The 23721-nt window shown below is 49.3% G+C and overlaps 9 protein-coding genes and 1 non-coding gene across 10 annotated transcripts; 5 read left to right on the top strand and 5 right to left on the bottom strand.

Annotated features, from left to right (window-relative positions):
* Nucleotides 1-1917: 1917 nt before the first annotated feature.
* Nucleotides 1918-2597, top strand: EDB91DRAFT_1252753 (uncharacterized protein; the record flags this gene model as incomplete). The annotated part of the gene is made up of 2 exons (XM_041323551.1): nucleotides 1918-2245; nucleotides 2329-2597. 2 exons carry the CDS (start codon nucleotides 1918-1920, stop codon nucleotides 2595-2597), a joined length of 597 nt encoding a protein of 198 aa, XP_041172966.1.
* Nucleotides 2598-2857: 260 nt separating this feature from the next.
* Nucleotides 2858-4010, bottom strand: EDB91DRAFT_1157682 (HIT-like protein). Its single transcript, XM_041319683.1, has 5 exons — nucleotides 3769-4010; nucleotides 3585-3719; nucleotides 3471-3532; nucleotides 3227-3417; nucleotides 2858-3160 (listed from the first exon to the last, which is right to left on the bottom strand). The coding sequence occupies exons 1-4, from the start codon at nucleotides 3920-3922 to the stop codon at nucleotides 3229-3231; spliced, it is 540 nt and encodes a 179-aa protein (XP_041172965.1). The 5' UTR covers nucleotides 3923-4010; the 3' UTR covers nucleotides 2858-3160; nucleotides 3227-3228.
* Nucleotides 4011-7089, bottom strand: EDB91DRAFT_1157679 (Ndufs1, NADH-ubiquinone oxidoreductase 75kD subunit (775)). The gene is made up of 11 exons (XM_041319682.1): nucleotides 6844-7089; nucleotides 6711-6794; nucleotides 6607-6655; nucleotides 6530-6547; nucleotides 6447-6470; nucleotides 6346-6393; nucleotides 6231-6293; nucleotides 4948-6175; nucleotides 4588-4895; nucleotides 4295-4534; nucleotides 4011-4243 (listed from the first exon to the last, which is right to left on the bottom strand). The coding sequence occupies exons 1-11, from the start codon at nucleotides 6917-6919 to the stop codon at nucleotides 4153-4155; spliced, it is 2229 nt and encodes a 742-aa protein (XP_041172964.1). The 5' UTR covers nucleotides 6920-7089; the 3' UTR covers nucleotides 4011-4152.
* A 169-nt stretch (nucleotides 7090-7258) lies between these two features.
* On the bottom strand, nucleotides 7259-9050 carry EDB91DRAFT_790254 (uncharacterized protein). Its single transcript, XM_041328412.1, has 3 exons — nucleotides 8528-9050; nucleotides 7771-8475; nucleotides 7259-7720 (listed from the first exon to the last, which is right to left on the bottom strand). The coding sequence occupies exons 1-3, from the start codon at nucleotides 8846-8848 to the stop codon at nucleotides 7277-7279; spliced, it is 1470 nt and encodes a 489-aa protein (XP_041172963.1). The 5' UTR covers nucleotides 8849-9050; the 3' UTR covers nucleotides 7259-7276.
* Nucleotides 9051-11982: 2932 nt separating this feature from the next.
* EDB91DRAFT_1059569 (glycosyltransferase family 90 protein) lies at nucleotides 11983-13959 on the bottom strand (the record flags this gene model as incomplete). The annotated part of the gene is made up of 7 exons (XM_041314260.1): nucleotides 11983-12059; nucleotides 12123-12331; nucleotides 12380-12736; nucleotides 12791-13328; nucleotides 13379-13481; nucleotides 13534-13671; nucleotides 13720-13959. 7 exons carry the CDS (start codon nucleotides 13957-13959, stop codon nucleotides 11983-11985), a joined length of 1662 nt encoding a protein of 553 aa, XP_041172962.1.
* A 1120-nt stretch (nucleotides 13960-15079) lies between these two features.
* On the top strand, nucleotides 15080-16314 carry EDB91DRAFT_790101 (NAD(P)-binding protein). The gene is made up of 5 exons (XM_041328411.1): nucleotides 15080-15234; nucleotides 15289-15733; nucleotides 15783-15790; nucleotides 15841-15899; nucleotides 15948-16314. Exons 1-5 carry the CDS (start codon nucleotides 15210-15212, stop codon nucleotides 16260-16262), a joined length of 852 nt encoding a protein of 283 aa, XP_041172961.1. The 5' UTR covers nucleotides 15080-15209; the 3' UTR covers nucleotides 16263-16314.
* Nucleotides 16315-17483: 1169 nt separating this feature from the next.
* Nucleotides 17484-18957, top strand: EDB91DRAFT_1157635 (NAD(P)-binding protein). The gene is made up of 5 exons (XM_041319681.1): nucleotides 17484-17591; nucleotides 17646-18090; nucleotides 18143-18150; nucleotides 18200-18258; nucleotides 18309-18957. The coding sequence occupies exons 1-5, from the start codon at nucleotides 17567-17569 to the stop codon at nucleotides 18621-18623; spliced, it is 852 nt and encodes a 283-aa protein (XP_041172960.1). The 5' UTR covers nucleotides 17484-17566; the 3' UTR covers nucleotides 18624-18957.
* A 27-nt stretch (nucleotides 18958-18984) lies between these two features.
* On the top strand, nucleotides 18985-21182 carry EDB91DRAFT_1157634 (P60-like protein). The gene is made up of 7 exons (XM_041319680.1): nucleotides 18985-19236; nucleotides 19299-19363; nucleotides 19412-19755; nucleotides 19805-20164; nucleotides 20212-20463; nucleotides 20514-20590; nucleotides 20645-21182. The coding sequence occupies exons 1-7, from the start codon at nucleotides 19040-19042 to the stop codon at nucleotides 20703-20705; spliced, it is 1356 nt and encodes a 451-aa protein (XP_041172959.1). The 5' UTR covers nucleotides 18985-19039; the 3' UTR covers nucleotides 20706-21182.
* Nucleotides 21077-21157, bottom strand: EDB91DRAFT_t102. The gene has a single exon. It is a non-coding gene; the product is annotated as a tRNA-Ala (tRNA).
* Nucleotides 21178-23307, top strand: EDB91DRAFT_1157632 (26S proteasome subunit RPN7-domain-containing protein). Its single transcript, XM_041319679.1, has 8 exons — nucleotides 21178-21393; nucleotides 21453-21757; nucleotides 21812-21946; nucleotides 21998-22282; nucleotides 22332-22532; nucleotides 22592-22810; nucleotides 22869-22978; nucleotides 23029-23307. Exons 1-8 carry the CDS (start codon nucleotides 21267-21269, stop codon nucleotides 23108-23110), a joined length of 1464 nt encoding a protein of 487 aa, XP_041172958.1. The 5' UTR covers nucleotides 21178-21266; the 3' UTR covers nucleotides 23111-23307.
* The last annotated feature ends 414 nt before the right edge of the window (nucleotides 23308-23721 follow it).

Here is a 23721-nt window from a genome sequence, read left to right as displayed (position 1 = left end):
GCATTGGTTAGCCTAAATTCGAAAACGATTTTCTGGTCTGGTTGTGAGATACTACGGCGCCAGCGTGGTGACATCTTTGATCGCATTCAACATCGTGGTCCGACCAATGGCAATGGGCATGATAACACAATGAAATCAATCCTCAGCTAGGTAAGCTAGATACCTCCATTATATCTGGGTATTCATCTATACTTGGCCTGGAAGTTGGTTTCCGTGCCGTTACCCACCGTACAGGCTTGGAGTCCCTCTTGAAGCGCGAGACCAACTTGTCGGATGCATCAACTTTCCGGCGGTGGCCACAATATACGGGTGTTAATGCGCTAGAGGTAATTTGTATGACCTTTTCGTCACAATTGTGCGTCAATTGATGGCCACAATGCAGGGCGGACGGAAGAACCCTCCATCGGAGTCCCGGTCCTACTAATTATATAAAGAGGAGAACGGCCCGTACGGGTCTGCTATCTTGTTGACTTATACGAATTTTTGATACAAGATCGATTGCATATTGGTTGAATTGGCTGTTGTCCGTTAATTTCTTCTCACTTATCTTGAACCCCACTCATATGAACGGCACGCAGCAACCCCATGTACAGCATCATATACACCACTTCTTCCTGAGAGCCATAACAATAAGCCGTACGAAGGCTGCTCAGTAAGCCAGGCATAGATATTCGCAAGAACGTTAGACGGGAAGGAATCTCCGGATGCAACTCGGTGGTCTGGGTTGGATCTGACCAAGGATTGCGTACTAGTACTCATAATACTTGATTCAGCATTCGCCGCCGAACACCTGGTCTTCGTCTCTACAAGTTTTATCTCCACTTTCTGGGCGATTTCTGCTTTCTGCTTACTATTAGTATGATATGATCATCAGATTTCTGGCTTGATACCATAGGTAACGAAGGTACGTGGGGCGTATTCATTTCTTCTTTGTCGCTTCTTTGTTTCTTATTACTCGTGGGGAAAGTCAACATTAGGCTAGCCTAGACCGACAATAAATGGGTGTTTTTTTTTAAAAAAAAAACCTACGCAAATCATCCACTGTGGCCTTGAATCGTCTTGGAACTAGTCCAGCGTGTACGGTATGATTCGAAGGTGACACGTCGAACGCCATAGACACTTGCCATTTGTACCTTCGGTTAGATGTCAAGGTACGCACTTTCAACCGCATCCAGAATGCATCTTCATATCGCCATGACAGGCCTGGTATACAAACGGGTTGCGCAGTGCAGAACCCAGGTCCTAGATTGCGCGGTTCTTCTTAAGGGTATGGCATCGGGGTATGCTCAGTGGAAAATAGTTGGCCATGTAAGATTTCGCACCATGGATAATATCTTGGACACCCCAGAACAGGGATGCTGAGTACCGTTTACAAGGCATCCACACTCCACGGAACTGTCACGCATGTCATGTCTGTGTCCGATGGGCGCAGCTCATCACCGTACAAAGGCTAATGCTAAAACTCCTAGCGTATAAAAGGAGCCTCCGATAGATGCAGCAGCCCATATTCAACTCTACTCCCATCTTGTGAGTGATAATCACGAGAGGATGACCTCGCTAACAACATTACCACCCAGGGCGATTCGAGTTACATCCACTTTTCACGCTTACACCGCGTCCTCATCTTGAATTTCTGCAAATTTTGTGAGTCCTATTCGCTAGTCGCATGGCTCGCCGATTAACGCACAACTCACCAGTTCAGTATGTCTACTCAGAGACGCGGCGCATGGCTCCATCATCATCCCGACACTATCAAGGCTTGGATTAAATTGAAGAAGGCCTAACATCTCCCGAAGTACTCCGGCAGTCATCCCCGCCAGCTTGTTCCCGTTATCAAAGAGTTCGAGGACCTGGTCACTAATGACTCTGAAGTTACAGCGGCTTTCACCCGAATGATGGAGGAAGGTGCTGACGAGCATGTATGCGCAGTCCGATTTGCTTCTTTCGAAATCTGGCGCTCTACCTAGATACACAACCTCAACGCTTTTGCAATTTCTCAACGAAGCAATTGCTGAGGCACCTCAGTGCCTGCCGGATAATGACCCTGTCGGCATTCCTATGTACGCGATCTTGAAGCAATTTGTGGAGAAACCCAAGGTCAATGCGCAGATTCAGAAGATCTTCAGAGTCTGGACGAGGTTCCTCGTCTCCCCTTCATCGCGCAAAACCCTCACCACTGATATGGACGAGTGGTTTGGCCCGCACGGGTCGCAGCTGATGCCCGATTTCGTGCAAGATTTCGCTTGTAGACCACCGGAACCTTTGGTTTCACATCCTGGGATGACTTTTTCGTTCGATAACTCAACCCTAGTGCACGCCCCATTATAGGCGCCAACAGACAATCTGGTCGTTGGCGATTGGGAGAGGTTTCGACGTGTGAGATCACGGTCTCGAAAAACGACAGGGTCAGGAAGGGGGATGAGATCGGCATGTTCCACTTCGGAGGCTCTACTCATTGCCTCATCTTCAGCCCTGATGTCAACCTCCACTTCGTCAACGCCCTTGGGGGTGATCTCCTCCCAGACGACAAGCTCGTCATCAATACTAAACTCGCGGAAGTGATTACCGGCGAGTCGTTCCACTGCGGTCAGCATTGAGTGTGCTGTACGATACTAGTCCTTAAATTCCTGCAGATGAATTGCGAAGTCGATCATGATCCATCATCACCAGATACTCCCTTGTGTTGTACTTTTATACTACTATGCTTGAATGTGGCAGCGATGACCTCTTACGTTGCTTTCCTTAGGAAGTATTTTGTTACAACACGGAAACAAGATAAGGGTCATAATGAGAGAAAGAAAGAAAGAACGGCTGTCTTCCTTCTCTGGTGATCAGAGGCGAGCGGGAGTACGGAGAGAGCTGTTAAGACAAATATATTATCTCAGTCTTCGATAAGAACTCGCGCTATACGGCTGGACTACCTGTTTAAGACAGATACATTCTACGGGGTATATTAGCTCGTTATACTGAGTGACGGGGAACATAGGGCTTACATCTCAGTCTTCGATAAGAACTGAGATGTTCGGACTTCGTAGCTTGATCGTAGTTAGCATAGAGATAGGATGAAAACTTCGTAGCATAGGAAATGGCACTTTATGCAATAGTAAATGACGGCCGACGTCTCCGGCTCGGACTTCGATCCCGAATCCAACACCTTCCACTAGGGGAAACCAATAAGAAGTAGGATATGGTCCCAATGCAGGACCAGATGAATGCAATCCCGTACCGTTATAGACTGGCTCGTATCCTCACAGCCAGACCCTTCCCTTCATCCTCATCGAGCTCCTCCCTCGACTCAAATTCCCGCTGGTGCATCTCCCGCCGGCTCAAAGGTATCTCACCCTCCTTCGCTTTCTCCAACGCATTGACTCCTGCACTCGAGTTAAATGACGGAGCAGGAATGATATGATAGTGAACCTAGGCACCGCAGCGTCAAGGGAGCTTCAAGCTTTGAAGATTCTAGCACGTACGTGTGGTACTGCTTGCGCATACTCCTGATTGCACACCACATTTAGTGCGGTGTTACCCAATGCTTCGCATATCTCTTTAACACATCCCACCGAAAATTACAACAGCATCCTCACCTTTCGTTAGTCCATTCGCCACTTTTGTTACAGCCTGTCCCACCGCACCGGCATAATCTGGGGGTAATTCTGACAAACGCGAATAATGGGCTTTGGGTATAACAAGGGTATGTCCTCGTCTCAAAGGCAATATATCTGAAAAGGAGGTCAGTAGGGTTTTCGCCCGCTTCTTAGCGCAAAGTACCTAGGATGGCTATGACCTTATCATCCTCATACACACGCATCGAGGGCATTTCGCCAGCAATAATACGACAGAATGGACATTCACGGTCCGCGTCGTCTCTCCATTCTGTAGGTATACTGCGGTTAGTATGTGCACTAATGATGAACGATGTCATGAGGATGCAGGAAAGGGAATCGGACAGAAGGGGGCTCAAAGACTGTTTCTCATGTTGGCAGCTGTTCTGAGGTCGCACAAAAGCGCTAAGTAGAATATAGTAAGATCCATGTGAGATCTGGTCTATGAATACTATGAAAACATGTGCAAACAGGATGTTGGCAGGACGGGCGTCTAGGATTGATTTATGGGAAGATTGCCGCAACTACTCCTACTATTAGTATACATCCATCATGCATACGCTGCCTCAGAGCCCTTCTCACTGAACCCATGGTCCTCTCCCTTGACAAAAGCACGCGTACATTGTGCCATCGTGACGGATCTACCAGCAATATGTCAGTTTGAGTGTACACCAAAAAATCGAGATACTAACGCGCGTGAGATGGGGTCGGTTTGATAGAAGTTAGAGATGGGCTTGAGGAAGGGCTTGCCAGAAACCTTCGCGGATGCGGTATTGGCTGCTATGGTCTGAAGACCAGCCAAAGCAACTTCAGGAGACGTCCGTTCTGAAGTGTCGTAGCGAACGAGAGTGGGCGAGATATCCCACATGCGGTCACGCACAGACAAGACATCATCGTAGGGCAGTGGTGAACCGAGGATCTCAGAAAGTGCACTAGCGAATATAATTTGAGCATAACGAAGAGTAGAACGAAAATAGCAACGCACCGGATAATCTTCCAATCTTCGCGAGAGGCGCCAGGTGGGGGAACAGCGGCACGACCTAGTTGAGACCGGCCCTCAGTGTTCACCCATGTCATGGTCTTTTCAGTGTATGCTGCGGCAGGCAAGCAAACATCAGCGAGCGAGGCGCCAAGGTCACCATGGTGGCCCTGGTAAACGACGAAAGCGTTTGCAGGTATAGACTTGGGGTCAACTTCGTCGGCGTTAAGCAAGTAGACAAATTTGGGCTGGGTACTAGCGGCCTTCTTTGAGGGAACGAAACCAATCTCGTATGCCGCAGGTCTAGATGCAATCTGAAATGCAGTTAATTCGCCTGAAACTCAAAGGTTAAAAGCCAGGCCTTACCCTATGTAGGACGGAGAAGCCATTCCATTGAGGGGTGATGAGCGAATCTTTGTTCTTCTCGACAAACTTGGCCAACGCATTGTAAGCAGCAGCACCGTCGGGCTGCTCCGCAAGAGCGCTCCCAACAATGATTAAGGGCCGGTTGGCTGCTTTGAACTTCGCCGCAAATGCTCCCTTTCCAGCAATGAAGTCAGCAAGAGCCTTAGAGTCTGATCCGAGGTAGTCGTAACCGTACGCCATATCAGCACGTTCGCCGATGAGGCCAACCTCGAGACCTGTGTGCAGCCAGCTCTTGCGAATGCGAGAGTTAAGCACAGCAGCCTCGTGGCGTGGGTTAGTGCCAACAAGTAGGATGGCATCGGCTTCCTCAACACCAGGGATGGTAGAGTTGAAGAGATAATTGGAGCGAACGTCAACACCATGTGGGGGTGGCGCGCTGCCATTGATCTGGTCGAGTGCGAGATTGTCTGAGCCTAGGCGGTTGACCAAGTCTTTGAGAGCGACGAGGGACTCAGTATCGGCAAGGTGTCCAGCAACAGCTTGAATCTCGTTGCCAGTAGCTCCTGAAGAGGCAAGACCATCTGCAATTGCTTGCAGAGCTTCCTCCCACGAAGCTGCGACGAAACGGTCACCCTGTTTGATAAGAGGCGTCGTCAAGCGCTGGAACTTGAGGCCGTCGTAAGCATAACGCGTCTTATCACTGATCCACTCCTCGTTGACATCGTCGTTGGTTCGAGGCTGGATGCGCATGACCTGAACGCCACGAGAATCGACGCGAATATTCGAACCAACAGCATCCATAACGTCGATGGACTCAGTGTTTTTTAGTTCCCATGGTCTGGCGTGGAAGGCGTATGGTTTGCTTGTCAAAGCACCGACGGGACAAAGGTCGACGATGTTGCCGGAAAGTTCGGAGTCCATGGTCTTCTCGACATACATGCCGATTTGCAGGTCATTACCACGACCTGTCGTACCAAGCTCCTCGACACCGGCAACCTCGTTAGCGAACCGGACACACCGCGTGCACTGAATGCAGCGGTTCATGGAAGTCTTGACGAGGGGTCCAAGATCCTTGTTCTCCACTGCACGCTTGCCTGTGATTTCGTGGAAACGCGTGCGATCAGAGCCGTATCGCATGGACTGATCCTGAAGGTCACATTCACCACCCTGGTCGCAAACGGGGCAGTCGAGTGGGTGGTTGGCCAGAAGGAACTCCATCACACCCTCACTGCGCACCTTGTGAGCAGAAGCAATGGCATGCAGACCGCTCAACACTATCTCACCGAGCTTCATGAACCAGCGGGGTATTTGTGAACACCTTGGAACCAGGCATGGCAGGCATAGCACTGAGCATCAGTGATAAATGCGTGAACTTATAAAATGAGAAGATTGTCATACCATGATGCTACTGGCTTTGGGGAACGCTCAACTTCGACCAGACACATACTAGAGCAAGCGTTAACGAATGCCTTTCTTTTCTCGTCAAACTTTCTACTCACCGGCAGTTACCAGCAATGGCGAGTCTAAAGGGCATTTTCAGTCTGCATCTTCTCAAAAGTAAGAAAAAAACATCCTGACGAACCTATCATGGTAGCAAAACCTGCATGAGGCGTTAGTTAGGACCTACCGGGGTGGTACGGATAGATAGAAAAGACGTACCGAGGAATCACAGCACCAGCAGCCTCACAAGCTTGAATCAACGCGGACCCTGCGCGATAGTCAGCTAAAACGCGAAACACGGAAAGAAACATGAAGGTATGTACCTTGCGGGACCGTTACCTCCTTCCCGTCAACAGTAAGAGTGATGTCAGCTTGACGTGCGGATGTGGACGCTATTGACCTGCGGCCTACAAAATATGAACACCCGAGATGAAATAGAGAACATGGCAGTCGCACCTCCATGTGAAGCACCAGAGCAAACGACCTTCCCGAGTCGCCCCGTCGAAGTGGGCCGCGAGACCAGGCGTAACATATGTTAAAGTATTATCTGGAGGATCAAGAAATGTGCAAAGAGGCCCGAACAAGTGCAGGTCGCACGGACGAGCGCTGTCGGTTAAAAAATGCGGGGAATATCGGTGCTCGTCGTGATACACGGCGACCAACGAAATCGCGAGTATTACACGATTCGAGCGGAGCTCAAACTTGTCACGGTGCCGAACACGTCCCGGAAACATGGTCGCGTTCAAGATGTCATTATCATTGCAGGTCATTGCAGTCAGTAGATACAAAAGTACAAGTAATAGTAAGTGTCCCGACTAATCGCGGCGGTTCCAGACAGCCAATTATTAAATGATTACCAGATTACCTCCTCCGCCCAGTCCATCAAGCCTCAAGGAACATAAATAACCAGCAGGACATTCACAATAAGCTTCTCCAGTTCTCCATTCGAGACAAAGTGCACCCTCTCCTTCGCCATCGGACCGGGAACCCTGTCCGAAAGAATAAAGATTTCCGCTTCAGAAAGGGGGATAGCACCGCTTTCCTCAACCCTCATCCTAAGACTGTCAGCTTCGATCTTCATCATCTGCACGTCATCTTCTTCTAGGTCGCCGTAGTAACTCATGGGACCACGGATGGATTTTGCTGAGCGAGCAGGTGATCCAAAAGCGCTAGGAAAGCCCATTGATAGGCTTGTTGGAGAATCCAGAAGGTCATTTCCGCATTCTACGGTCCGATCTATGGGCCAGACGTATCCCCCTGCTGCCCAATGTAGTTCTGGCGCAAGCTTGTACACCTTCAGGGCATGGTATAGAAGAGAATCGCTTCCCTTAAGCTGGTCACCTTGCGTCAATAAAGTCCTGCACGCAGTAAGCTCAAACTCACATGTGGAACCAACGATTCGGCGAGGCCCTCCGATGGGTTGACACCGTAATCTTGGCTCAAATAGAACGCCACTTTTCGTCCTCGAGATAGGCTAAGGACGGGGGAAAGAAGATCAAGGAAGTGCTCGCTCGGCGTGATAAGAGGATCGACTGCCGCGCCGTACGTCTTCAGATGCACGGCGTACGTGATACTCATCCTGCATCCTTGCTGGATGGTCTCGACTTCGTACTCGCATTCCCCAAGGAACGCAGTCCAGTGGACCTCGCCAGGTTTGCCTCCGCCTCCGAAGAACTTCTCTTCCGCCCCTTCCGCATCTCGGACAATCATAGTTCCCCCGCGATAGTGAACGGGTAGAGTGACACATATCGTAGCAACTCTACCATCGTTGCGTAACGTACGAGACTGGGGTGCCATACGCGATCCAGTGACCATCACCTCTAGCTTATCTCTCAGGGCCGTGAGGTAATGCCCCATATGTAGTGCAGGGAAGAGTGCATTGCGCACTGCGTCAAGGATCGGGTGGTTAGCGATTTCGAGCGTTGCAGTCAAGGGAAGATTTGCGGGGTAGAATAGGGCTTCACGATCAGGGTATACATCATATCCAGGTGTCGGATGAGGTTTACATGCTGCGATTAGTACTTCAAGAGCCGGGGGTGTGTCGTAATCAACGTCGATGGGGTAATCAAGCGAGTGCGTGATGCCACTCTATGAATCAAACTCAGACCATGACGATAGATCGATGCCACGAACAACTCACCTTCGATCGGAAGAATAGCACCAAGGACGCTGGGTCCATGGGAATGCGACCGTTGACAGTGAACGGACGCGCTTTGGCGGCGAACAAGCGTGACACGCTCGCACGAAGAGCACTTTCTGCGCCATATTCAGATTGATGACGACGAAGACCTGGTCGCTTTGGCGATGAGTTGGACAATTTGAGCGTTCGCTCGATCTCGAATTCGGATACGCTTGATGATTTCCGCGCAAAATGACGACTGCTGCTATCTGAGCGGCTGCTGTCTGAGAGGCGACTCGCAGCAGAGGGTGTGGGAGAACCCAGTGCTGATCGTGGATGCATAGTAGGGGTATCGCTAGTGGTTAAGGAGAAGATTGAGGAACTGGGGAACTGGATGGGCCTCTATTTACCAGTCGGAAACAGTCAGTGGCCAAAAAGAGCCACATCTGGCGTGCCGAGATCCACTGGACTACGGTGGCATCGAGCCAGTCACGCGCCCACAACGTGTTTGATCCATCAAGGACAAGACGGGATGAAAGTACAGCAAGGTATCTTTGGAAGGATTTGGCCAACCCGCTAGCATTTCGAGCCGAGGTTTCACATTCGGGCGAACGTTCCTGATCACATCTTTGGAAGAACATCTATAGCGGTCCTGACAATTGAATAAAGTTCAAACAATTTGACTTCGTGATTTGAAACAGCCCGCAAGACTGAGAACAACGCGGCGTCAGCATGGCGATTCTAAGTGAAAAGTAACAAGGCATTATACGTACAATCATCTTTTGTCTCTTCAAAAGCTTCAATTGAAAAATACAAAGCGCCCCGATGAAGTCAACAACCCTATGATCAGCTGACACGTGCATACCTGACATACCAGGATGTCCTTTGTACAGCAAAGTTGCAGTAACATCCCACTCCCGGTCATCCGCAATTGTTTGAATGATCGTGTTTCATTTCAGCGCTTCTTGGCATCTATGGTGCACGTGACTCGGGCGGGATGCCGATGTCCTTCGGCAACAGTATCGTTTGCGTTTACACTTTCCAAGAAAGAAAGAAAAAACATATTGCCACACGCTACCTACATATCAGAGGACTCGACAGTAATATGTCTGCCAAATGTATGCAGCTACAAGCTTAGTCACCGCCTGCATCTGAACAAACCTAGCCAGCTGTGAACACGAGGCATCAGGAAGACGTCCATAGCGCACCTGTGTACTGCACAATTCCGGGTCGGCAAGCATCCAGTGCTGATCACACTGTGAGCATGTCGGGAGTCAAGGAAGGTGGTTAGGCGAAGCTCCGGCACTTGCAAGGCCTCCTTCCACATTGGTGCACTGCCATCAGATGGTCACGCTCCCAGAGCAGAGCGTGGTGGACCAAGGCACGATGCCTATGCTATGGCGGTGAACGCAGCCATAAGAAACGTAGCTGAATTGTGGCATGTCTGTCACAGACACCAAGGTCCAGCCGCCATCGGAAACAGAAGACGAATATGGATCGATGATCGAGGGGTCCACCAGCCGGCATACCCAGTGACCAGAGCCTGCACCTGAAACGTCCAACTGAAACGTCCAAGGACAGCTTCCCCGTCCTACTCAGCGACACACTCAAAAACGTATGGGGTTACATACCAAATCTGCCACATATGAACCAACCGACCGTCTCCAGAACACCTTCGCCCGTCTTCAATGTAACCAACGGGGGTCTCCGTGACTAATCATACTGAGTACGCAGTCATCGTCAGACACCGAGAACTGATCATGGACCGATGTCTCCATTGGCAGGAGGAGATGGGGAATCACCGAGATCATCATGGGCGATTTGACCGGTGATCCCCAATTTAAAGAATCCTGGACCATGTACCCACGAGTTTTTCTTGACCCAGATATGATACCGTCTACTTCTTTTGCTCCGCCTTATTCACCATGCCATGTTGCTCTTCAGGGTCGCCTTATCTATTTTTCTCATTCCCTTCTTCCTATCACTACGCAGCCTTATTGGGATCCAGGAGCTGGTTGTGCCTCCACTTTATTTTTGTATCCAAGACTGTGATACAGCCTGAAACTCGCAATTTCTCGAAGAGCGGCGGTGTTAGGCATTCGCGATATACTGACGTCGCCGTGAATATACCATATGCAGGTCCACGAATGGCTTCAAGATCTGGTATCGTATTTCAACTTGGTTTCGGCCCGCGGGGTTCCTGCCAGCTCTTGTGCGAAACCTGTTCTTGATATCGTCACTATGACCCTCAGGGGTAGTGATTGGTCGTGCTTATCGGCATCAAGAGGCCTCGTTTCCAGATCACATATGAGCGAACATGATCATGATGCTGATGCTGCGTCCGAGGAGTTGGTATATGTTCGAAGGCTACGACTCGGCGATTACCGTTGATGATCCTTCAATTGGTTCCAAATTGGCTCTGTTTATTTCTAAAGCCTTTGCCAAACAAGAAAGTGTTGACAGGAACCTTTGGTCACCACTTGGTGGCACTGCGAGAATGACGCGAAACCGAGGCACGACAAAGATATGAAAACACCTTGAGATAGCACAATGAAATGTGATAACACGAAATGGGACTAACCAAGAACGCTCTACTGTCGGATATTCCCGTTACAGTACTTATCAGGACTAGTAAGGACTAGTACTTGTGATACCGGTCACTTGAGATTCCTTGATCCGGGACTTTCGCCTCTCAGAGGACTCCTCTGGCGTACATCTGTTGGTAGAGGGTCTTCGCACTGGTAGCCTCGTGTTCTTCTTGCTCCGCAAAGCCACCAATCATTCCCATCAGCCATGACGCAATAGCACAGCGCGTTGCAGTGACGGACAGCCGTCTGCTTCCAAGTTCCGGTTTCTGTGCGTGCGTACGCCTGGATCAATATCTTGTCGAAGTCTTTCCTCCACGATGGTTATATTCCATCGTCGGTAAATCGGTCATCGCAGGCCCCCGTGTACCAGTCTTCCCTAGCCAGAGTCGAGACCTACAGAAGGAAGACCTTTTCATAAAGCCCGTGCGCCCACCTACAGTGAATACGACATACATGGCATCTCTTTTGCACCCTCCAGAAGCGTAAACTGCATGAACAGCTCTTATACCCAAGGCTCCATGAATGTCGATATGAACCGCAGAAGGGATACAAGTTCCGGTTGCTTCTGGTATTCTTGACATCGTCACGGTCGATGTTCACGCTCGGAATCTATTGTGGATGTCTTTCCTCCACGACGATCGGGGGTATCTAACGTTCCGTGTTCCGCAGTTGTCGAATAAAACGGCGATCATACTTGAATCCCCCAGTCGAATTTTTGGCTCCTGTGCGCGTGCCTACAGTTAACGGCCGGAGGTTTGATTCGTATGATCAACATGATGCTTGCTCTGATACCAAATACTCTCTAGAAGTTGATATGAAGTCCAAATTAAATGAGATGACATCAAGAGATAGTGGGATTCACTGTGGTACGCAGCCTTTTGCGATACACTACATGACAAAATTCATAGAGTCTCGATCATCTGCCCAAAGCCTCGCATACTCCAAACATAGTCTGTAGACGTATGCTATTGCCAAACCAGGTTGAGTCAATCGGATTGCAAATACATCGCCGCAAACCTAGAACGCACCTTCCATATCAACAGTCCTTCCGATTGTTTTCCTCCACTGTCTGCCTGCACGTGCGATGCGCTGTAAATGCCGATCGCCTTCTAGTGACCGTAGCGTGTGCGTTGTAGTCAAGTTTGCAGCTTCCAGAGTTGAGGGCGTAGGTCCTGAGAAATACGCGTGGATGTTGTATATCTCGGCGTAGGACGAGGATAAAGGTATATAATGTAACCTTGCTTGTCATTCAGCCCTGCATCCGAGTGCCAATTATGAAACGCACCATGGCTGCAGCCAATCTGTGAGGAACTCTCGCCACACAGTACTTTTGATGACGGCGCTTTCACTAGATAAAAGTGCCAAGAAACGTCCCGAGTAACCCATACCATCAAGATCGATAAGATATTTGTACGCCCAGTGCTGACCGAGGGGGACGGGTGGTGCGAAGCGGTGACTTTTTCTAAGTGCTTCCTCGCCACCAGGAAACCCGCCAGTCGTCGAGACAAATGCAGCGTCCATTATCTCAGCATTTAGCTGTCTCGCGGGCACGGTGGTGGTGATAAAGTTATCAGAGCTTGAAGGGTCGGCATGGATGATCGTCCGGTTTCCTGCCGCGCTCTCGTGTGTCATGTGGAGAAATCTGATATAAATATAAAAATCGCGTAATGCAGGGGCAAGCCCAGGAAAGAATTACCTGTGTCGTTGGTAATGCGACGCAAAGCCTGGGGGAGTGCTACCACCACCAGTGTCCGCACCACGCCAGAAAATCAGATTTATCTTTTCTTCCCATGGTAACTCCAAGTCATCGACGTCTTTGGGGTCATTACTCGCGGGATCGAATCCGTAGGTGTACCTGGGACTTTGTCCCAAGTAATAGTGGCTCGGAATCCTAATATCCAGAAATCCTGCGGCCTTCGCCGGGGATAAAACGGGGTAAAGCACTGGTATTGTGCGCCAGTCCGAGAAAAAGTGGCCCTGGGAGTAGTGAGCCCAAGGATGCGAACAGTAATCAATGGAATCATCGACGGTTGGCACAAAGGTAATTTCGTCTGCCTGAGCTTGAGCGGAGCCAAAGAAGACTTTTGAACTCTCAGCATTGGGATTACGGTATGAACTGTAGAGGCGACGGGCTTCAGTGTCGGGAGGACACGTTCGGCGATACGCCGCCCAAACACTTCCTTGCCCCTTCCAATCAGAAGTGAATCCATCTCCAACCATGGTAGCTATTCCACCTAAAGCACAGTTAGTGCATGACCGCACGTTTACCAATATCATAGCAGACCTGACGAATCTTGCAGTGTCATGTTAGGAAACTGACGATGTTCCCAAGGTACCAATATCCTGCCCTCCGCCTTCGAGTTGATGGCGAAGTACATGTCAGGGAGCTATAGGCCTTGATGAACAGAGGGAATGGGCGGAGGGGGTTGGCACACGCACCTTGTTTTCAAATTTCGCGAGCAAACCCATAAACCCCAATGCTCTATGTCCCCGCTCTCCATCCAACTTATCAAGGGAGACGGTTTCGGCCTTCCCACCTGCGATGCGGATCAAATCGATAGACGGAAGTTCGCTGACCTGTAACATGAATGTTATGCTACCTTAGTTGAGACATATCACACTCACTTGGACAGCCCTCCTTCGAAACTCCACGGGCGACATATTCCAGAATGGTGCGAGGTCTTCGTTAATGGCGTCAAACTCGTCCACCAGTTTCACATGGTTTTCCTGCGCAAACTGCCACCAATCTCCAAACCCTTTTGGAGGCTCGCGTCCATATCGTTTCCTGTATTCAACGACAGCATCTTCAAGCGTCTTGCTTTGCCTCGAAAGCATACCCTTAAACTTCTCCTCCGCATCCGCCATCAACTTCGGTATAGGGTGTTCGGTGAAGGGGTATGATTTGCCATCCTTGAGAAAAGGGAGCCACTTGGAGGAAGTCGAGAACCAGTTTGCTCGCGAACTTGAGTTTCGTTGAGAAGTATGATCTTTGTGACCGGCAAAGAGGCCAGCTTGCATAAAAAAGAGGAAGACACAGCCAAGAAAGATCCAGCCGCGCCATCTCGTCCCCTGTGCTTCATCTCTATTGACGGACCGCATTGGTGAAGTGAGAATGAATCACTAGCAATCGAGCGCGTAGATTGTGTGTTCAAGGTGAGGGAAGGCGAACATGAAGAAGACTACGGCACTTCGGCGGCGTAAACGGATTACCATGTACGTAACTGGATCATCATGCATGAACATTTGCCCCTTTTGATTCTGACCGTATCTGACGACTGCCAGCAGCTGGGACAAGTTCAATTTTGTATTTGCACAAAACTGACAGGTTCTCCAAACCTTTCTCGAGGTACCCGGGTTATCGCATGACAAGTGCTCCTAGTGCTTTTTGCCCAGAAAAGTCAATTAGTGAGATCATAACAAAGTACAAGAGTGTCACGCTGACTGGATACTGAGTAATCGCGCTGGTTCAGAGACTATTGTTATGATATCTTAGCGGCTCAGAGGCGCCAATCACCGACTCGTGCTTTTTCCACGTTATATTTCGGTACACGATGACTGGCTAAGACTTGGACTGACCCATACTGCGATTGAGAACAGATGGCACAAACCAACCCAGCAGTCCAGAGCGTTCCTTGGAAGTATTCCTTCAGATACACGCTCGCAGCTGGACAAGAGTGAGTGTGTGAACAACACGCGCAGAATCACTGGCAGTCCAGGAAAACCACAAGGGATCACCAGCAATGACTTCAAACAAGCCGTCCATAACACAGAAGCGGGTTCAAAAAACCCGAAAAATACGATCCGAGGCGTCGTCGTGAGAAAAAGCGTCAACGAAGAAAGGGAATGGCGCGTCATTCACTTACCAATCAATCCCCTCCACCTGTCTCTGCCACATCTAAAGATCACGATCCAAAAGAGACCCTCCGACTCCAAAAACCGATTAAAATTTTCACATATGGATAAAGAAAGCGCACCTGATCTCGAATAGACTCCCGCGTTTCGCGAGTTTCCCCGTAAAACCACAACTCTGGCGAGTCGGGGATAAAGATACGATCTCTCCGAGAGCTCAGAGAATTAGTCGTCGCTTGAATCCCCTCATACTCCAGGATAAAATCATGGCAGAATCAAAGGTCTGGCTAGGTAAGTTCTCGATATTTGCCGTTAGAGAGATGAGAATTTACGAATGAATACAAGTTACTGGATCATCCTCGGGTTTTGGCCGGTCCATGACAGAACTCCTGTTGAAGAACGGAAACAGAGTGGTTGCAACTCTACGCCGCAGAGAAGCCCTGTCAGATCTCGCCAAACACTATCCTGCTTCACAGCTGTTGATTGTCCAGACGGATGTCGTAAAAAGGTTGGAGGTGGCTGCCGCATTTGCGAAAGCCAAAGAGGTGTTCGGACGTGTCGATGTAGTCTTCAATAACGCGGGCACGGCTGTCATCGGAGAAATGGAATCCTTGAGCGACGAAGACGCTCGCCAGATCTTGGAAGTTAACTTTTGGGGCGCATCAAATGTGACAAGGGAGGCAATTCGGATGTTTAGAGAAGTGAACAAACCTGCCGGGGGAAGACTGTTGCAGGTTTCTTCTGCGCTGGGTCTGCGTGGAAGAGCTGCAGCTTCCTATTATGCCGCATCGTGAGTAAGCATGCCCATACGTGATTTCAATCCTCACCTGAAGCAACAGTAAACATGGTGAGCGTGTTTGACTAACGCCATAGCAGTCACTCAAACCAGCTGTCCAGCATTGGAAGGATTTAGCGAAAGCATCGCACAAGAACTGGACTCGGCATGGAATATACAGGTTTACTCAGTCTAGTCTCAGGGTGGCACTGTTGCTCATGCTTGATAGGTTACTATAATCGAGCCGGGCCCATTCCGGACGATGATGTTCAAGGACAACATGCAACTTGTTCCTCAGCATCCAGCATATGCAAACCCAGAGTTACCTGGTTCCAAATTCCGCCAATTTATGACTTCAACTCTGGCAGACGGAGACACCGAAAAGGCGGTGGTAGTCATTGAGAAGCTTACTCACCTAGATGAAGCACCGCTGAGATTTCCGTTGCATAAACTTGCAGTAAGAGCGGGGAGAGAGAAAGGAAAGAGTCTCATTGAAACCATGGACAGATACGAATCGTGGACGGAAAACGTCTATTTCACGTAGTACAGTGGACTCGTAGCACTTGCTTGGTTCTTGGACTCAATCGTGAATGCAGGAAAGCGTGATGCGATATGCTCCCGTATGAGGGATCTCTGGGAAGTGCACTTCAACGTTCCACGACGATGGTGTCGAGTCGTACTTGCTGATACGAGCTGTCCTCAGCGCAAGGCAGCAGCACGGAAGGTCAGCACTTGTCCGTTGCATACGAGAAATTGTTCTAAAGTCGTCTCCAAAATGTCCTCAAGCCCATCTCGACCGACCACACTCAAATGAGGTGCGAATTTTGAGTGGGCACGACGGATCACCGGGGAAACAGCAGGGGGCGTCCACAGATGGTGAGGGTCTCGTTCCAAAAAATGCTACAGCCGGCCTCTGCAGCGTTAATGGCAGCGTTCCACTGAGTATAGGGAGTAAGACCCGTCGTGCCATAAAGGCCAGTGGGCATACGCAGATGGAACGGACGGGTTCATGCTAGCGATGATATCCGAACATGCAGAAATGTGAGAACCGGGAGATCGAACGGTGGTGTAGGGTACATGCCTTCCACTTCCTGGTGCTAAACATGATGTCCAATTCATGTAAGGCCAGTGTAAGGCTGCTCGATTGAAAGGTAAGCGTGGGTGCAGGGGAAGAGTAAGAGTCATAGACTCATACCTGGGCCGCATGATCTGGATAACGTATTAAACGCTCAAGGCCTTTGAATAAGGCGGAAATAGATGACACGCTGGTGAACAACCGAAAGTTTGATATCATTCAACTGCATTGCTGAGCGCTGAGCCTTATCAGGTCATGATTCTTAAGCTTGATTGAATTCTCATTACATAAGTAGTGCGTGCAGAAGTTCAGAAGGTACCTCATGTAGTTCTGAGCTCGTCGGACCTTATCGGACCAGAATGTACTAATATCCTCACCCGCTTTCGATGTTGTGCTGGGAGGATAAACAAGGGGAGAGAATACCAAGGCGTTTTCGGATTCGCATAGAGCAGAACGCAGAGCAAGCAGTGTCAGGGGTCTACTGCCTACTGGAAACCAAGTGTTTGGGTCTCAATCGATCGGTGCGGTCGCACAGCATGACTGTTATTCAACTCATCACCCTCTTTTCCTGGTGCAAACCTGATACACGTAAACTCGCCGCACTGTGAATGCAATCAGTGACCATAACAAACCGCAGTGTCATGCTGACTGAGAACTGAGCAATAAATATGCGTGATCCAGCGACTACAGGAATGATATAAAGCCAACAGTCTGATACTCTGAGAGAACCAGTCATCGTTTGCATCCCCTCATACTTATTCCTGAATAAAATCATGGCAGAATCAAAGGTCTGGCTAGGTAAGCCTGTGATATTTGCTGATAGAGGGATGAGAACTCACGAGGCAATACAAGTGACTGGATCATCCTCAGGATTTGGCCGTTCCATGACAGAACTCCTGTTGAAACACGGGAACAGAGTGGTTGCAACTCTACGCCGTAAAGAAGCCCTGTCGGATCTCGCCAAACAGTATCCTTCTTCCCAATTGCTGGTCGTCCAAATGGATGTCGTAAACAGCTCTGAGGTGGCTACCGCATTCACAAAAGCCCAAGAGGTGTTCGGACGTGTCGATGTTGTTTTCAACAATGCGGGTATGGCGATCATTGGAGAGATGGAGTCTGTGAGCGACGAAGAGGCCCGCAAGATATTCGAAGTCAACTTCTGGGACGCATCGAATGTGACAAGGGAAGCGGTTCGGATGTTTAGGGAAGTCAACAAACCCATCGGGGGAAGACTATTACAGGTTTCTTCTATGTTGGGTTTGATTGGGAAACCAGCAATGTCTTATTATGCCGCATCGTGAGCGAGCATGCTCATGCGTGATCTCAATGCTCACCCAATGACTCAACAGCAAACATGGTGAACTTACCTGTCTAACGCCATAACAGTAACTCAACTAGCTCTCCAGCATTGGAAGGATTCAGCGAAAGCGTCGCACAAGAACTAGACCCGGCGTGGAACATCAAGGTATAGTCAATCTAGTCTCGATGTGAAACTCGAGCTAAAGCCCCGGGCAGGTTACCATAATTGAGCCAGGTCCATTCCGGACCAGGGTGTTCACGGACAACATGGACATTCGTCCTCAACATCCTGCATATACCAACCCCGAGTTAGGCGGTTCGAAATCTCGCCAGTGGGCGACTTCAACTCTAGTGGATGGAGACACCGAGAAAGCGGTGGTGGTCATTGAGAAGCTCACGCACCTGAATGAACCACCGCTGAGACTTCTGCTACACAGGGATAGTGTCGAAGCAGGGAGGGAGAAGGCAAAGAATCTCACCGACAACATAGACAGATACGAATCATGGTCGGAGAATGTCTACTTTGCGTAGTTCCGCTGACTCGTTGTGCTTACTACTGGACCTTCCTCAGCTCTTGTCCTCTGAGCTCGTATGTTTGCTATGAAATATAGTTAACATGGATTGCACACAATGAATCGATGTCAATGATATCCTCGTTGTTCCAGGTGAAACTACACCTGACCAGGAAGGGGCCGAATGGAGTATGTGATGACTATGACCACCAAAGTGTAGAATTTGGCCGGTCTGCATGCAGTTACGCAGCAGAAAGTGATTGGGACGTCGGAGGACGTCTACTTCACGTAGCATGTACTACTAGTCCTATGGCAGCCTGTTAGATGTCAGCAACAGCTTGAAGGTACTGAACGTGACACATATGTGGCGTGACATGTGACAGACAGAAGAACTCATCGGACTCACCACCACTACTTACACTGGGCAAGGCGGCAATGGCTCCAACGAAAACTAGCAAGGTCTCCTCAGCTTCGAAATCTTCTATCCAGAAACACCCTGCGTCTGGTATCGGAGCGCCATCCCAACTCGCCCAATCGAGCCGTAAGGGCAAGAAGGCATGGCGAAAAAACATTGACATACACCCTGTGGAACAGGGTTTAGAGAGTCTGCGTTCAGAGGAACGAGTCATCGGGTGCGCAAAATACGTTCCTTACTTATGTCTACCATTCTAATCGTGTGCATCGACTTTGACAGCTCAACGCTACAGAAACAGACAAACGACCAATTATTTGTTGTGGACACCAAAGGAGATGATAAAGGTAAGTTTTTGAAGGATTTTTCTAAGTAAAGATTATGAAACTATATAGTCCGCAAGTCGTTGCCGCGATACTCTAAGGCCGAGTTGACTGCTACGAAAATACTTTCCCAACGATCTGCCATTCCTGCTGTGTTTTCTCGCCCAACAAAAGACTCTGTACCATCACGATCAAAAGTCAGCAGAGCTGACAAGGAGCGCCTTCTTCGCATCGCAAAACGTCCCAGAAAGGGTCCATTTAATGCGGTCATGGATCACACAGAGTTTGGTGCAGGAAGTGCTTTAATCGATGTCAGCGCTGCTGTGAAACACAGTGGCTCTTACGACCCATGGACTGCCGAGAAGATAGAAGAAGTGGCTGATGGATTAGAGCATACGAAGAAGCCTAATATTAAGGCAAGTACTCCCTTCGTTACCGTCAGGAATTTGCTGACGACATTCACAGCGCCCGGAGTTATCTCATCCCCGCGACGTCATAGATGTTCCTGCTGTGTTGGAGCCACATCAAGGGTCGTCATACAATCCCCCTGCCGCTGCACACGATGAGCTTATTATGGAGGCATGCAAGGTAGAGCGGCGTAGACAAGAAGAAGCGGATCGATTAGCCGAAATTCGACGCAAGGTTGCTGATGCACGTGCACTTGTTGCAGATGAAACAGAGGGCCTTCCACTTGGAATGACGTTGGACGAGATACCCGCAGACGACGGTGAACCAGTCACGCAGGAGGATGCAGTTGTACCCAAGAAGGCATCGGTACGTAAAACTAAGCAGCAACGAGCAAAGGCGCTGCGATTGCGCGAGGAAGTAAGCCTTTTGTCTCTTTCTTACTACCGTCGCTGATCTTCCACTAGAAGCAAGCTTTGGCAGAAAAAGCGGCAAGAAAAAAGATGCTTGCCACGATACCATTGGCCAAATCTCTCCGCTCAACTGCGGAGAAAATTGGCCAGCGACAAAATGAAGCGCGATTGGCAAGACAGTTGGCGCTGAAGATGAAGCTTCGGAAAGGCTTAGCTGGCCAACGGCTAGGGAAATATAAAGTTCCTGAAAATGACATCGAGGTTCAGATTGGGGAGGATCTAAGCGAAAATTTGCGAACGCTGAAGGTGTGTTGACCGCACCAGTTTCATCGACATCCCTGATAGTCTCCTATCAGCCTGAAGGCAACTTATTCCGTGATCGCTTCCGGAGCATGCAACAACGAGCTCTCATTGAGCCTCGCGTACCCGTCCTGTGAGTATTCGCGTAGATCTTGAGCGCAGTTTTTTGACGTCCTTTACCCTGCAGCCCGACCAAGCGAGCGAAGCTAAAAGAGTTCGAGAAGCACGCCTGGAAAAGATTCGAGTAGGTAGTATTGCTCTACCTTTTTTATGTAACCGACCTTCGACTGTTGATGGGAAGTACTGTCCAGTGTGTGATGCATCTCATTGCGCACCACCACAGGACTTGCCCCTCAACTCATATGTTCCACCTCTGCGGAGGCGGCCCGTTGGCCAGATGTGCATGTCTCTACGTGACAAGGTGCTTAAGGCCGCTCAAATAAAGCTACAGCCTTTGTGCTTAGTGTCGTAACGAGTGAAGACTTGAGAAAGGTTCGATGGTCTCGCAGCATCTACTCTCACCTAGTAGTCATGTTACGAAATGGTGCAAAAATCAACCTTTACATCCGCCCACTCGCAGAGGTAACAGCTTAATTCGCGATTCAAAGACTAAAAACACTGGACACTGTGGGAGTTGAACCCACGACCTTACGCATTCACGGTTGCGAAGCGTACGCGCTACCAACTGTGCCAAGGGCCCTCGACTGATGAAAGTCCTACGGAACATTATATTAGTTGAAACATTGTAGCATACCAGGACTTGCAATTGACACTTGACCACCTCCGTCTCCTACCCAACTGTCTTAGGGATGGAAATTGATTATATTGAAAACGAAAACTCCCTATTACAACCTCCTGCAGTTCAGAGGAGACGGATTCGACCAGTGGACGATGCTCATCCTTTTGATCTAGACGCATACATCTTGGGATATTCTGGTATGATATTAACACCCCTCTTGGTTTGGTGCTTAGATTAAGGCTTCCTACTCTTTCAGGTCGCACTGCATTCGACAGGCTTGTGCACATTATCTCAACATGTCCAACTTTGGCGCCACAGGCGTTGAAGCTGGCGTTCGCGCAGATCGAGGTGCTTCGCGATCCAACCCTTTATCAGACCGCGATGAATGCATATGATGCTGTGGCGGACCTGCTGGAGGTGCAGGTACCTTCCACTAGTGACCTGTGCTCAGTGAACACGGTGTGGTGTGAAGAGGTTGCGAAGAAGAATCAAGCGGAGAAAACCAAGCTAGAGGTTGAGCTGAAGACATATTCTAACAACATGATCAAAGAGAGCATAAGGGTACGGCCAGCATCTTGAATCTTGTAGAGGCACTATAATACCTCTCCCCATCAGATGGGCCACAGGGACCTCGGTGACTTCTACCGCGCCACTGGAGACTATACCCAAGCACTCAAACATTATACGAAATCAAGGGAGTTCTGCTCAACTAGCCAGCATGTCCTTGATATGTGTCTTTCTGTACTAGAGGTAGCTTCTAGTTTATTGATATTACCATCCGGTCATTCATGTCTCCCACAGCTTGTGATCGAGCAACGCAATTACGCACATATATCTTCCTACGTCTTTAAAGCGGAAGGTGCACTTGATACGGCAAACGCAACAGCAGTAGCCAACGTCGCTGCCGGTTCCAACAATAGCTCAGTTGCCGCTCCACCTAAAAAATCAGCGGAGCGCGACCAGGTACAATCTAAGCTGGACTTTGCAATGGCTTTGTTCCACCTAGGACAAGTCAACTACGAGAAAGCTGCCCATTTCTTCCTGAAGATCGGCTCTCCAGATTCTCTTGGCGATTGGATTGGCAAGGCAAGCGAGGTTCTCTTTACAGCCAACTTTTGGCTTATGTTCCTTCTAGATTGTCGCTCCTGGTGACTTTGCAGTATATGGGACTCTATGCGCTCTTGCTAGCATGTCGCGATCTGCAATTAAGTCTCAACTTACGGGCAACCCTATTTTCTCTGCGTACATTGAACAAGAGCCTTATGTTCGAGATTTGATCCAATCATATCTCTCAAGTGATTTTAAAAGCGTCCTGGAGCTTCTTGAGCGATACTCGGTATGTTCTTTCCACGTATGTTTTATTGTCTGAAACATTATTTATCTTTCGTCCGTAAGACACGCCACTATTTGGACATTCACCTCTACTCGCATGTGTATGACCTGACAAACCTCATTCGCAACGTCGCGGTGGTCCTTTACTTCCAGCCATTCCAGACCATTCGCCTCGACCGAATGAGCGCCGCATTCGGCTGGACAGTCGAGGAGGTTGAGAAGGAGGTAGTCGCGCTCATTCAAAGCGGCCAGATTCAAGGGCGAGTTGACAGCCAGAACAAGGCCAGTGAAAATTCCAGACGTAGTTATGGGGAGATTACTGACATCATTCACGCCACAGATCCTGAAAGCGAGGAAGGTGGATCATAGGGCCGAGCTATTCGCGCATGCCATGAAGACTGCTACTGAGATACAAAGCACAAACCGCAAGTTGCTGTTGCGGATGCGTTTGTGAGTGTCAGTGGGAGTTGTGCAGCTCACCCTCTGATTTGTGTTCGTAGGCAACAAGCAGACCTAGTGGTGAAACCACCAAAGTCGCGTCGTGAGCAAGATCGCACCTCGGAGCTTTTGCAAGGCGATTGAGCATTCGATGACGAGGCTACCATACTGTATCACATTACACAGTTTGCATTGTATCACCTCTGGTTCTAGTAGCTACTGTGTAAGAGACATTAGCGCCCGCATTTCCTGCTCCACAGGCAATGTCGTGTATGACTTTGTGAGCTTTGGCGACATATGAGTAGAATAGGAAACAATTTATTATGTACGAGAAACCTTAACTTGTCTCGCGACACTTCACCACATCATCCTAAAAATCAGGAAAAATTAGGGCCATGTGGAGAAGATACGAAAATATGTTGGCGCAAATTTCTGGGAGATGTACACCACGTGGCGATATTGAAGATGTGCAGGCAGGTTTGCCCTTGTTTGTCGCCTGAATTCTCGAATGATCCTCCACCTCGGAGCTTTTTAATTTGCGGGCTCAGCTTCGCCTCCGAGTCAACTGCGAACCTACAGCTGTTTGTCCTCAATGCCTCACAGCTAAAGGTGATACATAGTCATTCGACTGTTGAAGTCCGGATCGAAGTCCGAGCAGGAGATGTCAGAGTGAGACATTGCGAGCGCTAGCCGACTGCGCAACCTACAACGAAGTGACGTCGGTCCCAGAATCTAATAAGTAACTGTCTATTTCC

Source organism: Suillus paluster (genome assembly GCF_016628075.1).
Source record: "Suillus paluster strain FC165 chromosome Unknown EDB91scaffold_72, whole genome shotgun sequence".
Taxonomy (NCBI): Eukaryota; Fungi; Basidiomycota; class Agaricomycetes; order Boletales; family Suillaceae; genus Suillus; species Suillus paluster.
Note: the sequence above shows the minus strand (reverse complement) of the source record. Positions and strands in the feature narration are given on the sequence as shown.

Excerpts from the sequence above, each read along its gene's own strand:
- EDB91DRAFT_1157682 (XM_041319683.1), bottom strand. The coding sequence starts at position 3,922 with ATGACATCGTTCATCATTAGTGCACATACTAACCGCAGTATACCTACA. Across the intron at positions 3,720-3,768 it reads TAAGGTCATAGCCATCCTAG|ATATATTGCCTTTGAGACGA; the intron begins GTACTTTGCGCT and ends CCTCCTTTTCAG. Across the intron at positions 3,418-3,470 it reads ATGCGCAAGCAGTACCACAC|GTTCACTATCATATCATTCC; the intron begins GTACGTGCTAGA and ends TGCGGTGCCTAG.
- EDB91DRAFT_1157632 (XM_041319679.1), top strand. The coding sequence starts at position 21,267 with ATGGAAATTGATTATATTGAAAACGAAAACTCCCTATTACAACCTCCT. Across the intron at positions 22,533-22,591 it reads AGCTTCTTGAGCGATACTCG|ACACGCCACTATTTGGACAT; the intron begins GTATGTTCTTTC and ends TTCGTCCGTAAG. Across the intron at positions 22,979-23,028 it reads TTGCTGTTGCGGATGCGTTT|GCAACAAGCAGACCTAGTGG; the intron begins GTGAGTGTCAGT and ends TTGTGTTCGTAG.
- EDB91DRAFT_1157634 (XM_041319680.1), top strand. The coding sequence starts at position 19,040 with ATGGCTCCAACGAAAACTAGCAAGGTCTCCTCAGCTTCGAAATCTTCT. Across the intron at positions 19,364-19,411 it reads CACCAAAGGAGATGATAAAG|TCCGCAAGTCGTTGCCGCGA; the intron begins GTAAGTTTTTGA and ends GAAACTATATAG. Across the intron at positions 19,756-19,804 it reads CGAAGAAGCCTAATATTAAG|CGCCCGGAGTTATCTCATCC; the intron begins GCAAGTACTCCC and ends CGACATTCACAG.
- EDB91DRAFT_790254 (XM_041328412.1), bottom strand. The coding sequence starts at position 8,848 with ATGCATCCACGATCAGCACTGGGTTCTCCCACACCCTCTGCTGCGAGT. Across the intron at positions 8,476-8,527 it reads TGCTATTCTTCCGATCGAAG|AGTGGCATCACGCACTCGCT; the intron begins GTGAGTTGTTCG and ends TTTGATTCATAG. Across the intron at positions 7,721-7,770 it reads CCGAATCGTTGGTTCCACAT|CTTAAGGGAAGCGATTCTCT; the intron begins GTGAGTTTGAGC and ends CAAGGTGACCAG.
- EDB91DRAFT_1157635 (XM_041319681.1), top strand. The coding sequence starts at position 17,567 with ATGGCAGAATCAAAGGTCTGGCTAG. Across the intron at positions 17,592-17,645 it reads AGAATCAAAGGTCTGGCTAG|TGACTGGATCATCCTCAGGA; the intron begins GTAAGCCTGTGA and ends AGGCAATACAAG. Across the intron at positions 18,259-18,308 it reads ACCCGGCGTGGAACATCAAG|GTTACCATAATTGAGCCAGG; the intron begins GTATAGTCAATC and ends AGCCCCGGGCAG.
- EDB91DRAFT_1157679 (XM_041319682.1), bottom strand. The coding sequence starts at position 6,919 with ATGTTACGCCTGGTCTCGCGGCCCACTTCGACGGGGCGACTCGGGAAG. Across the intron at positions 6,656-6,710 it reads GGAGGTAACGGTCCCGCAAG|GGTCCGCGTTGATTCAAGCT; the intron begins GTACATACCTTC and ends ACTATCGCGCAG. Across the intron at positions 6,294-6,345 it reads CCAAAGCCAGTAGCATCATG|TGCTATGCCTGCCATGCCTG; the intron begins GTATGACAATCT and ends ACTGATGCTCAG.
- EDB91DRAFT_790101 (XM_041328411.1), top strand. The coding sequence starts at position 15,210 with ATGGCAGAATCAAAGGTCTGGCTAG. Across the intron at positions 15,235-15,288 it reads AGAATCAAAGGTCTGGCTAG|TTACTGGATCATCCTCGGGT; the intron begins GTAAGTTCTCGA and ends AATGAATACAAG. Across the intron at positions 15,900-15,947 it reads ACTCGGCATGGAATATACAG|GTTACTATAATCGAGCCGGG; the intron begins GTTTACTCAGTC and ends CATGCTTGATAG.